The sequence below is a fragment of the Salarias fasciatus genome, chromosome 6 (genome assembly GCF_902148845.1).
Source record: "Salarias fasciatus chromosome 6, fSalaFa1.1, whole genome shotgun sequence".
NCBI lineage: Eukaryota > Metazoa > Chordata > Actinopteri > Blenniiformes > Blenniidae > Salarias > Salarias fasciatus.
This window is the reverse complement of record NC_043750.1, coordinates 31,531,210-31,545,002: the sequence shown is the minus strand read 5'-3', so window position 1 is coordinate 31,545,002 and position 13,793 is coordinate 31,531,210. Positions and strand designations below refer to the sequence as shown.

Genomic DNA, 13,793 nt, shown 5'->3' with positions numbered 1-13,793 from the left:
AAATGTCTTCTATATCGTATACGTTTACAGAAAATAGAAACATAATTGAACACGATCCTGTTCATTTCCATCCTTCTCATTCAAACGGAGAGAAGTGAAATCTCTACGATGTGGATACATCTCTACCTGCAGTAACGGATAAATCCTCTGTACTAGATACACGCTGCCCAACAGGAAGTGAGGAAAATGAAGAATCTGGACGGAATCAGTTGGGCTCTTCTTAGACGAATGATTAGAAAATAACTATTTACAACACTTGCTTATCTACAACACAGAAATCGTGTCCTCAGTAGGAACATGCACAAGTCAAGGACCTCAGCAACGAAAGTTGGATTTCTTTAAGTAATGTTTTAAACACACTTGTTCAAAAAGAGACCACTGTCGGATCTTCTGTCGGACTACGAGCATGTAGAAAGTAATAATATATATACATAAAACAGAACGGATGATAATATTGTACATTTCAGTAATATTCCCTGTTGGATTGAAGACTCAGACGTTATAAGTCTATATATAGGCAGAAATGATTCTCAAAGCAAAACCCTTTTTTTTCCTCGCAAATTTACAGAACTCTTCGAAGGTTTCCACGAAAGATATTTCACTCTGCGAATGAATGTCGTTATGTAGCTTATACATCCACGAAACCCAACAAGTTTTTGTAGGTAATTACAATGATCTCATCGAGTAAACGGCTGCATGGATGCTGCTGATCGACACATCCATGCAAGTCTGTATAAATGAGGTCCCTTAGAAAACTATTAACATCGGCTGTGTCGAGGATTACAAAACAGAAAAAGGAGACTTGGCCCTCCATCCCGCCCTCCCTCCATCGTCCCTGTAACGCCGTCACACCGTCGCTCTCCGGCCTCACACGCTGGTACAGTTGGGGATCTCCCTTGTGCTCTCGCAGGCGTTTCCGACTCCTCCTGAGCAGAAAGTCGGGAGAAACAGGAAGAAAGAATGTAACCTGGATAACATGGTAACGTCCTTTTAATACGTTCCAACAACTCTACATTCACCCACTAGCCAGAACATTTTGATCTCACTGAGTCATGAGGTGGCTTAGGCAGTGATAAGAAATGTAGTTTAGTGCTTTTATTCACTTCACACACATTTAATAACTTGTTAACAGAATCACAAAATGTGTATCACGCAAATCGCACAGTTAAACTTTCCATTTTAAATGAAGACAATATCAATCATGACTCAGGAGCACAAATCCATTTATCTATGAAACCAGATGATACTGATCAACTTGTCAAAGTAGAAGCTTGTCTTAAAAACAAAATTACATAAAAGAAAAAAAAATTCTGTACTGTCCTGTTAAAGTGCCAAGAAAGGATGGTACAATATGAATAGAATTTCATAGGACTGAGATGATCTGCTCCAGTGGAACTTCAGAGGTATAAAGGAGTCCAATCCTGAAGCAGTTGAGGCTGTTGGACCAAGGGTGTGTATTGACCAGAACTTCATGATGTGATATGCATCACGATGCATGGGCTGCAACACGATAATATCACAATATATCGTGATATTGCGATGTATTGTGATATTCATTAAAAAAATAGAGATAACACAAGTTGCATTCTCGTATATCAATCATTCAAAGGGCATTTCGAGTCAAAAGTATTTGTCTAAAAAAAAATCTCAAAGTAACTGCTCTTCTCTTTTCCCCAACTAACACAATACAAGTAGGTCTAACTAACTCACACAGTAACTGAAACTTTTAGGGTTTAGTTCCCTGAGTCCACTAGAGCAAAGGTTCAGAAGTCCTAGTGTATTCACAGAGAGTTTAACATATGAATAATTGTCTTCATACAAAAAAACTGAAATAAAATAAATAAAATGAGCTGTTGCACTGATACTATATCGGGACGCTGAGTATCACAGTATATTGCAATGTCAATATTTTTCACACCCCTAGTTTTGACAACACCAAGACATTCTCATCCTTGTTTTATTGAATTCCAGACCACCATGAAGAAAGACTGCGGACCAGCACCTCTCAGCACAGCAAAAAGTGTCAGATCTTCAAAACCCCAAATTGAGAACCCTTCCTTACTAATCAGCTAGGTGACACAATGTTATGGCTGTTAGTGAAATCCAGCATTGCTTTCCATAAAGTGTTAAATCAGTCAGATTTCTACAGTAGTTGAGCCTAGACTCCAGTTTCCAGTATAAAGTCCTGGTAAAGGAGGGTGAACTCACACTACAGTGAAACAGATTGCAAGCAAGAAGATACTTTAATTATAAGATGCAAATAAGCAGGCAGTTGTGTTCTTGATCCACTACTTTCTGAGTGCCCATTTAAGACAGTGACTCTGAAAGTGCAAGAGCTTGATGGTTCCTGTGAACCGAGAGAATCCACGGGCGCCTCGGCAGCTTTAGTTGGTGTGGATCCAGAACAGATTGGTACCATGTGAGAGCAGCCTGCAATTTGCTTCTGACAACCTGTTGTTTCTGCGTTAGTGTGAATTATTATTCTTAAACAAGTCAAACTGTGACTGGAAAAAGGAAAGCGATTAAAACCAGTGCATCTGTGGTCCTGCTGGTGCCTTCAGTCCGGAGGCCAAACGCTCCAACATGCTGCTTTCATTCATCATTCATTGGGAGACCTGCCAGAGTTTGTTCTTCCTCATGTTAACACCCTTTCAGCACTGTGTCTGTGGCTGAGGATTTCCCGCTCTCTGAATAATTAAAGATGGCAAAAACAGATTTGATGATTCCAATTCAATAGCTGAACAACCCCTGGAGAGCACGGCTCTGCACATGGCCATCCTCTGTGTTAAATTTGGACTTTTACTCAACAAAAGGAACCGATTCCTCCACAGATCAGGACACAAAGGAAACTAGCAGCCAAAAACTGGCCCACAAAAAGGTTTGAGTGGCCAGTTAATTGCTATACTTGAAAAAAAGCAGCTGCTGTCCTGTCCACTGGGGGTCACACTGTTCCAGTAAGAGTAGCGGTCGCAGCATAAACCAACTAGCAGAGAGTGAGAAAATCAGTGATGTAAAAGTTTGTTTTGTTAGTGTAGCGGAGTTCATCATTCCATTTGCCATACCTAATCCTGTTTTAAATTTCTATTTTTTTCCAGATTTCCAGATGACATTTATCATGTCACTTTTATACTCTACTTTGTGATTGTATTATTGATTTTTCTTGTGTCACGGTCATTACCTGAGATTACTAAATTAATGAGTTTTGCCTTGTGGTGAAGTATTTTAATTATTTTATTCAAGCCGAGTAAATTTATAATCTATTTATGATGTCTGTTGCTTTTTAATTCCTTAAATTAAGCTGTTAGCGATAGCTTTGCTAGCTATAGCTTCGCTAAGGCTAACTACTAATTCAAATAATTTAATGCTGTTCTAGAATGTTCTGGAGACTTTGCTGCCCTGAGACTGATCTGGAAACTTATTTTCATCTTTGTTTAATCATTTACCTGTTATTCTGCTTTATGAACATGTATATGTTGTTAAATGATATCAACCTGCTTTAAGCTATGTCTGCGAATTCTCTGATAACGTTGTTGTTATAAGACTGACCTGGAGATAATTTTACGCTGCTATTGTGTTAGAACAAAAGGCCAATCGAAGGAAGTGACCATTTATGCTTTCACTCACAGGAGAGAGTTCACACTGCTACTAGTGAAGTAGCATTAGCATTAAAGCCAAACCATGAGCCTGAGCTCGGGAGGAAGTTTATGCTCAAGGCTTCAGAGGGCCTACCAACTATTTTCCACTTCAGGTCTAAAGATTTTGAGTTTGTCTCAGATATTGTTTCTGGTCTGGCTCTTTTCAGAAGAAACTGAAATGTATGTGGCGCCTGGAATTACAACAACTCTGACAACACGGCCGCACATGGTTTAAAACCCCACTCACGTTTGACTCTGGCATCCAGCTCCTTCTCCATGAGTTCTTTGGATGTGGAGAACTCACTCAGGGTGATTTTCGGCGTGCTGTCACCCTGACCCACCGAACCGATCATCTCCTGCTCCTTCTCCTGGTTCACCTCAGCATATATGTTGATCCAGGGTATTTTTCTAGGGATTACAACGAGACCAAAAATGAGCTCCAGAATCACGATGGACCATCTGATGGTGTGATTCTCCTCAGTTGTTGATTCTCATTTACGCCATAATATTTTCATTTATCACAATCTGGTTCCGAGCCAATCAGCACAAGGTAAGGTACGAGGCTTTCAGTGTGACACATGGTAAGCAGACTGAGGCTGATCAAAATCTATTACCAACAAAAGGTTGTGAAGTTAAGGAGACATGTCATGACACCAGCATACAAAGAGAAGGAATTTCAAGACACGAGGCAATAACAAAGGAAAGCTCGGAGCAAAGCATCCTGGGAACAAAGTGGGAATACAGATATGTAGGGGAAAAAAAAACAGCCGAACAAAGGATTCATGATGCATTCAGGAGCGACTGGAAAGCACGACAAATGGGCCTGCATGCTGTGGATGTATATAATTTCCCACTGGATAGAGATTCTGTGATATCCAAGGAGGCATTTTGACATCATTCAACATAATTTCAAGTCATGAGACAATAACAGAGGAAAACCAGGAACTCGGTACACTGGGAACAGGCTGTGAATACAGAAAAGTAGAAGCACAAAGCAAAGCACAGACTCATGTTGCAGTCATGAGCAACTGGGAAGTGGATAAATCTCCACGGCTAGGTGGGTAAAACCTAAACACTGTCAAGCTCGAAACCTTCCCCAAGGAAACTGTAAAAGCAAAGTGTATTGATAATAAATTGCTTTAAATGATCATTTGACCCATCTGTTGGTTTGTACGCGTGAGGCCTTACCTGCACATATTCATGTGTTACTGTTAAAATGAACTTTCTCAATTGGCAACTTCTCAAGTTCTCGGCTACACGAATGCATCTTGCACAAGAAGGTTGGGGCAGTTGGGGTAAAAGTAAAAAAAACAAAACAAAACAAAAAAAACTCAACTCATTATTTTCCAAACTCTGACAGACCCATAGAAAGGCAGCCATGTGTTGCCACAACTAATTTGGAATAGAATAGCTGTGCTTCCTGGAGCTGATGGGTCCACACCAACTTTAAAGCTTTCTTAATTGTAATTATACTTCACTGACTAATTTACAGGCAAATTACAGCGACACTGGTATCGTCCGCCATCTACATTTACAATGCCTCGTATACATCTTTATTTAGTGACAATCCAATTTATTTCCAATTACGATTCATTTTTGTTATTAATTGCTCTGTTTTGTCAACTGTGAGATTTCTTGAAAAATGCATCCTCTTTATACTAATGGGAAAATTTTCATATCCATAATTAATGACAGCTTTTCCATTTCCCTCCGACTTTTCAAGAGAATCATTTTGAGTATGAATAATTTATTCGGCAAATAGGAGCCGAGGCACAGAAAATCCGCATATTAAACCTTTCTAATGATCATTTGTGCCTCATGCAGGGGAATCATGCAAGAAGTATGTGCATAACCTCCGAGGGGGGTCTTATTAAATCAAACCACCGAAACAGGATCGTAATTGATAGGTCCAGACTCTGCTCATCTGGCTTCATCAATAATAGAGAATATGGTATGTGTTCAGACAGGGGTCGCGTAGAGTGAGGCTGTAAAGTGCAGGAGGCGGAATTAATCTGGAAGATTTGTACCTCTTGAACTTGTAGATGAGGAACACGGCGAGGCCCAGGAACACCACCGACAGGAGCATGAGCATCGCCGAGCTGCTGTGTCTGGGACTGGAGTCCACCAGAGGAGCTGTGGAAGCAGAGCAGGAGGAGGAGGATGCAGCGTTTCTCAACGTCTTTGCACTGATTCACTCAAGCCAACAGTGAGAGACTGGATTCCATCACAGTTGAGACAGACAGGCACACACACATTATTTCTTTTTTGTTTTTTGTTTTTTTGGGGAAACCTGCAGAAAATCCACACTTGCACAGGACAAAAATAAGTGTTTTCTTTTATTAATTCCACCAAGATATCCATATTGTTATCAACTGCTACACCACTGTGCAATCCTGAAAGCACACAATGGAAATTAACCCTCCTCTCCACATCAGTCCTGTAATGATGTGGTCCATTTTCCTGCCCTGAATCAGTGGAAATGTGTCGAAGTTGTAATAAGTGGCTTTATAAATATTCACTGCGCAGCAGAGACGTGGGTGACAGTTTCATTTCTTACAACTTGGGAATAAAAGACCTGAAACCAGACATTTTTTTTTACCGCAGTGTGACTTGTTGCCATTAACTAGTAAAAGGATTTCATTTAAATGGCGCCTTTCCACTAGTTGAGCAACAGCCAAAGCACTTCATGCTGTTAATCACATTCACCCATTCACACATGCATGGAGGCAGCCGCCATGCAGATCGCTCAGTCCATCCATTTGGGAGCAAGTTGGGATTCAGTGTTTCAGTGTTGCTCAAGGACACTTTGACATGTGGACATGGGGAATCGAACTTGCAAAATTCCCATTGAGAGACTCAAGCAACAGCTGCCCTTTGCTTGAAGTGGAACTCCAAATCAGAATGCTCTGTGCTTAAACCACAATTTTTCTGTTTCAGCTTTCCAAACTCAGGTTAGTTGAGCTGTTTCACTGCCTGGATTTACTGCTGGGTTCATCCATTCTTAACCACATAAAAAACCATCACGGTTACAATGAATCCATCAGGCAGGTTCTCAGGACTGTTTTTTTCTGGTTTTCTTTGATTCAAGCAGATCCAATTTTGACAATAATCACAACCACTCTCAGTAAAATGACTTTTAGTTCAACGCTCTCTCTCTTCTTCTGGAAAGTTTATTTAAAGGCTCATTAAACTGTTCAAGAAACACTCATAAAAGATGTGGATCATGCAGCACTTTTCTATTTGTGGAACCTTTAAATTTTCCGTGAATTGTCTGTCTCAAAAACAAATCAGAATTTCCAAAGGCGTGATAAACTTCAGTTCTTGAATATTTCTGCCTGTGCTTTCTTTTATCTTTGAAACAAATTAAAAAGCCGATGAGTTGATATCCTGAGTTCCTCTTCCAATTATCTCAGAGAAACAATGTTCCTGTGATTTTTAAATGTCGGAAAAATTAAAAGTGGATAACAACCTGCTCTGAGGAGAGCATCGCTGCCGGGGCTCGTCTCCACTCGAGGTTAGAGAGCGCAATTGTAGACGGAGCCACGGAGATCACAATAGGAGCTCAAAAAAGACACTACATTAAAAGAAAAAGACTAATTGTTCATTAGTCTAATGGAGATAAAGGGAAAAGGAGAGTCTCTCACTCTGGGAGTGTACTGCCACCTACACTCATGTGAAGCTTTTTTTGATTTCAGCTTTCTTTGCCACTCTGATGGGTAATATTTAAATGGTCTCAAGTGTTTATCAACCATTTTATCCAAGTTCGGGTCACAAGGAACCAGAGTCTATTGTAGGTAATGTTATATGAAGGACCGGTTTCAAGTCCATCACAGGGTAGAAGGAGACATCAAACACAGGTGGAAGCAGTGGCGCAAATGTTCTCATTTGAAAAGAAAGCTGCAGCTAAGGATGACTCAGCAAAGCCTGCATCTTTTTCTCTGTTGACCTGTGGGAAAAAAAAAAAAAAAAAAAAGCAACAGAAAACCTTAGAAACACATTAAACTCTGACCAAAGTCCATCCAAACTACTGTGATTATGATGACGATGCAAGTTTCTATAAAAAAAAGGCCCCCAACTTAAATCCCTCTCATTACTCTGCGGAGAGTCTAAATGTCTGTCATTGAGGGAAATCACAATGCAATTTTCACACAACGCTGGAGCCCTTCAGCTCAGAGATGGAGGCGTGAGGTGCAGCTGACCTTTCTCCACAAGCTTGAAGGCTCTTTAGACCTTTTCTCAGGAAGTGAAATATAAAGCGGGATCCAGCTGAGGACAGCTTCCATGTCATTAAAGTGCAGCGCAGCACAGCGTGCGCCGGCAGCTACACACTCCCCTCTTCACGCCGAGCCATTTGGGCCACAGACAACTTGTGGCTGCGCGTCTCCAGAGACTTTGTGTGACGAATAAAACCAGCCAAGCAGTGCAGACAAGCAGCCCGGTAGCTGAACGAAGAATTAAAGCTGGAGAAGACCGACTGTCTCAACTCACTGTCTGCTCAGTGGATCCCTTCACAGGGGCAAAAAAACACAGAGCTACATAAACCAGAGGTATCACAGTGACGAGTGAATATCACCGATTATGGTTTTATCACCTTGTTAGGTAGAATATAGGATGCAGCAAGTGTACATGGTGGTGTCGTGGTAGCAGTCTTGTTCCAAATCAATAATTTCGCTGATTCAATTCAACTCTGGAGTTCTTTCCAATATCTGAATTTAGATATCTGCAGATATCGATACTATCCTCTCTGCAGACAAGTCTGAAATGTACAAATGTATGAATTCTTGTCCCTAAAACCAACTGAAGGAAAGTATAAGGTCAGAAAACAAAGCCAAAAAAATAGGAAATCCTGTTAACAGGAAGAATCCCACAATATCCAACCGTAAGGGTTTCAAATTGACTGTCAATATTTATTAAATTCAAGACCGATACACACAAAGTGTAAACTTCTCGAACACGACTCCTCTCCAGATAAAACACAGAGGGCTGTTTCATTTCAACAGCATGATTTTTTCTCATGGATCAGCAACAATTTTTTTTCTTTGAAATAAAAGTGCAATAAGTGTAAAGATCTTACACAAACACAATATCAATTAAAGAGTTTATGCCTGAACAGCACAAATCAAGTACCGAAGGATTTTTGGGTGTTAAAGTTGACCTGGATTAAGATCAGTGTTAATCTCTCCTCTCTCCCAGCAATCCCTGCCGGCTCCTGTCCTCTTTAATGTGGAGCTTTTTCAAATGTTTGATGAGGTTTGTTGTATTAGAGGTTGTATCCCTACTATACACTCACTGCATGCAAAGATGTTTATGCTGTTGAAATGGTTGTACTGTTAATGTGATTGTGAAGAAGGTGGAAATCAGCTCAGCCTTGAGAGACGTTGCAGTTATTGTGATGACTCCTTTAATATACTGTGTTTTCAGTGTTGTACCTCTTCTTATGTCTTGTAATCTTTTCTGAATCTCTTCTGTTGGTTGGTTTTCCATGTTCATATTTTTTGGGGGGGGTCCAGATTTATTTGCTGTCATGACTCTCAAATACATTTGAAATCTGCCTCTGCCTACACGTTGAAGGTTTGTGTTTGTGGGGGCTCGATGCTCCATCTAATGATGAGCCCAAGCAAACAAACATGGAAACAATCCTTTTCCCATTTAAATAGGGACTAATGCACACGAAAACCCTCCAATGAACACTTCTGCTTAGGAGTAAAGTCACTTATGGTGTTGATTCTTGGATGATCACTTAAAAAACTCATGAACAAAAATACAATCTATTTGTGAGAGCATGTGGAGGGGGGGGGGGGGGGGGGGGGGCTCCTCCTCTTTGTGGCAAGATTTAAAGTTGGGAATTGGTCGACAGTCATTTTGTCAATGAATTGGAGCTCATTCTAATTTGGCTTAGGAAATGGTTTATTGCTCTCTGTGTTGTAAATAGAACTGTTACAAAATCATCAGGAAGGTTACTGCCTGAGTCCACCACATCCCCATTCCTGTTTTTCTCTCTCCATATCTCCTGTGACGATCATTTTCAACTTTCAATAATGAGCAAACACTCTTTCAACACTAAAAGCCTCTGTAAATCATGTAATCATGTAAATCATGTAAATTTGTAGCTGCCAAACAGGACAAGGGGGTAAAAAAACCCCTAAAACAAAACAGTGAAACAATATACTAAAAATAGATTTTCTGACGTATTGTGCTTACTTTAGTATCTTGCAGTACAAATGTTAGTTGACAAAATAGCTTTTAATCTTAAAAGTCACATTTTTCAGCCTCAACTGAAGGACAACAGTCCCTTTAAAAGACAGTCAAACGATCATAAATTAAACAATGAGCATTTATTGCTCTGTAACTTTGAGGAATCCATAAATAATCAAGGTTGATGGGGTTGGCTGCAGACTTCTGCCCAAAGCTGCTCACACAAAAAGAGTTTTTCAGTCGATCCATCTTATTTACAGTCCCGATGCCTCTGTGAATCAGCTCTGATTTGATCCTCACACCAGCTGCTTGTTTTCTTTTTTGTGCATCGGAGTGTTTCGAATGTCAACCAGCCTCACAGCGGTTAAGAAATGCTGTTGACTTCTCCAGCGATTCTGCCTCTGCCCTCCAATAGTACAGTGTTCTTTCTCAAGGACTAAATAATCAACATAATTATACTCAGTGTAACACTCATTTTGTGGTTGGATGGCCGTAAAAGAAATCGAACAGATGTTTGGCTTTTGATGGCAGGCATAAAAGATCCCTCGTCTCAAGGAGCTCCACTTAAAATCAAACCCCTCCCACAGTCCCCCGTGTTGCTTTCCACCGGCTGGAGCCGGGCTGACAGGAATTTTAATTGGTGGACCAAAGATGAATTCTTCTTGTCAAAACATAGTTATTACAGTTGTGTTTTGTGGCACTTCAAATTGAGGAAGGGAAAAAAAAAAAGGCTGTGTCATAATTAAATTAGCCATGCAAGCTCATGTTACGGCTGACAATTTAATATTTACCCAGCGTCAGCTGTGTGTTGTACACGATCACTCTGACTCCGGGCTTCAGCTCGAACTCCACCAGGTTCTGGTTCAACGCGCTCACGATGATGTCCGACGCCTGGCACGAACGACAGACACAAACAAACATAAACAGGCATAACAGACATAAACAGACACAAACAAACATAAACAGGCATAACAGACATAAACAGACACAAACAAACATAAACAGGGATAACAGACACGAACATAAACAGACATAAAACACACAAGCATATATAACATACAGACAAAACAGATAAACAAACAGATATAAACCAATACAACAGGCAAAAACAAACATAACCGACACACACAAACAGATACAACAGATACAAGAAGACATAAACAAACATAAACAAACATAAACAGACACAACATACACAAATAACAGACATAAGCAGACACAAACAAGTACAGGTGTAAAACACACAGACATAACAGACACAAACAACAGACAAACAGGCACAAATAGATTAGAATCGAGATTGTCTACAGTAAAGGGGCGTGTCTACATTTATGCAATTTTTTTTTCTGACACTAAAAGTCTCAAAAACCAATAAAAATTTGGTGGTTCTTCTTGTCCTGTGAGATGACGATAACCAAAAAAGGCCGATAGAAATACTGTTTTAATGACTTGTTTATTCAGATTTTCATTCATTTTTCATTTTAAAATGTATTCTTTATTAGATAAAATTGTGAGCTATCCAGGCGAATGGTGCCTTGCCCCATAGTTGACTGGGATTGGCTCCAGCAAGCCGCCACCCGAAATGGGATGTAAACAGTACGTAAGAAGGATGGATGGATGGGTTTATTAGTAGTTGGAGCCTTTCAACAAAGCAAAAAACTGAACATCACAGCACCTGTTTGACGATAAATTTACAGCGTCAACGTTGGGTTTAAAAGCAAGAAGTTTTGTGTGAAACACTTTTTAACCCAACCCAACCTGACATCTGGGACCCATTGGAAGTGAAGGTTCACATCCGGGGCTTTTTTAGTCAGAGTTTCAGTTAAGGAAAAAAACATAAGTATCGATCTCCAGATAACACAAATGTCCATAAATCAACATCAACATCCCTGTGAATACTGGAATGTGATTTTGAACACATGCATAGTCAGACATACCCGCTCCAGCTCCTCCTCGCTCTTTTTCTTGCCTTCTGATTGGTTCTTGTGGGGCAGCAGGAAGAGCTCAGCTGCTGTTGGCACTCCGGGGAACACGGCTACCAGCAGCTGCTCCTCGGGGAAATCAGACACCTGCAACCAGGCAAACATATGCCTCATCGAGCTTCAGCACTGCACATACACCGCTAACGTTCGCTTGAGGCCATAAGACAAAACATACGGAAGCGTCAGATGGGTTAGAGGACACATGCCGAACGTCTCACGGCAGGCTAAGCACCGAGGTGTGGAGGTGGCAGGAGTGACTCCTCTATATACCGCCATGTTACAGCGATATCATGTTCTGTTACATTTGAATTGCTGTTGGTGCATCGACGTCCCGCTGCATCTAATCACAGTGACAAATGAAGCAAAGCGACTGTAACACAATCCAGAGTGCCTGTTTCACAGCGGCGCATGTAAACTCAGTGGCCTCCACAAAGCCGTGCCAAACATAGCGTAGCCGGATCTTTTTCACGGATTCCAGGTTTGAATACGATGTTTCACATGAAATTCCTCCAAGTGCTAAGATTCATCCTAATTATGCACTCACAGTTTCATTCAGTGTATAATTGCCTGACTAAAAATCCCTGTAGGAAACTAAGAGGCTGCATCCGCTCAGACCTTCAGCTCAGACGACGGTGATGATTTTCATGCTGGGTTTGTCTGCAATCTTTCATTTTGGCATTCGAGCGATTTGATTTAATTTGTAGATCTTTTGGTGACTGTGTGAACAGGTTTTAGCATGAGGCCAACGTATAAACAGCATCATATACAGTATGACATGTTATGAAGTAATAAACATCACAATCAGGTGAAAATGTATTGTTTTTGCGTTTTGGTTTCAGAAAAGTTTCGAGTTTGCATGGCAATGTTTTTAAAATGTGCGCTCACTCAGAAATGGCAGAAATGCTGAAAATGATGTAGTTGGCATGTCAGGCCACTAGTGGGTGCTGTTGTACACACATACGGTAACAGTACATTAGATACCATCTTCACATTACTTCACTGCACTCCTGTTAGCTGGAGACTCATTAATCCTGAACTCCCCCAATAAACAAACATGTCCCTCTGAATGTAGCATGAGCACTAGCAAAGCTCTCGTCCTGAGTTATTATTTCACTAAGCTCCCGTTTATAGATAGATAGATAGATAGATAGATAGACAAATAGATAGATAGAAAGGAATAATTTGCTTTGTTCTGTTTCACAGAAAAAAAGAGCTGCGGAGATAAAAGCAGCACTTCAAATGAACAGAGCCATAAAGAGAGTTGAACTTTATCTCCAGCCTACAATTGTAAGCACATAAAACCTAGTCAAGCATAATTTATTGGGAAAGAACAGAGAACAATAGAGCTTTTTCTTTTTCTATTTAACACTTGACAGTGTTCATTATGTACAAAGTTTTCCCAGCTGGATATCCGTGTATTTCACAGTTGTTTCATTATAAATGCTGATGACTGCGAGAACAGCCGGGAATGTAAAACTCAGCATTTTGTTAAAACAAACATCCTCAGAAGCTGAAGTCCGTCACTCCTTCAAGATGCATTGTTTTACCAAATCCACCCTCACAGCGTGGCTTCAATGCTGCTTTTCAAGGTTTTAATTCAGGCTTCAGCAGCCAGATTGGTCCCAGTCACAAAAAAACACCACACTGGTTGAAGTCATGTGGAGACAGCGTGAAGATGAAAAGAAGCTTTGATTTTTCTCGTTTGTCAGGTTTCATAATTATCCTGTATTGAAGCAGCCTGCCCCGGCTCACTGCAGCGACTTTAACCAGCGTCTGTGTCGGGATGTTAAAGTTTACTCTGCCCTCCAGCTGAATGTTCGCATTCATTTGAAACGGTTTTTACGAGAACAATTGATTGAATGTTTTCTGGCATCATCTTAATTTGTTGGGATGTGAAGTGAAGCAGATTTTTTTTTGGAGGCCAGTGTTTTTAAAAGCCGGCGAAGGGGCTGAGCGGGGATGGTGATTACTCTTCGTTCTC

The 13,793-nt window shown here is 40.6% G+C and overlaps 1 protein-coding gene across 1 annotated transcript in view; it reads right to left on the bottom strand.

The window, feature by feature from the left end:
* Positions 1 to 832: 832 nt before the first annotated feature.
* Positions 833 to 13,793, bottom strand: part of sorcs3a (sortilin related VPS10 domain containing receptor 3a) — a 265,372-nt gene continuing 252,411 nt past the window's right edge. The window contains exons 23-27 of the mRNA XM_030093398.1: positions 11,768 to 11,899; positions 10,622 to 10,721; positions 5,663 to 5,768; positions 3,883 to 4,043; positions 833 to 926 (exon numbers count right to left, since the gene is read on the bottom strand). Of these exons, the coding sequence (XP_029949258.1) occupies positions 868 to 926; positions 3,883 to 4,043; positions 5,663 to 5,768; positions 10,622 to 10,721; positions 11,768 to 11,899 (558 nt within the window). The 3' untranslated portion in view covers positions 833 to 867. The remainder of the gene's footprint in view (positions 927 to 3,882; positions 4,044 to 5,662; positions 5,769 to 10,621; positions 10,722 to 11,767; positions 11,900 to 13,793) is intronic.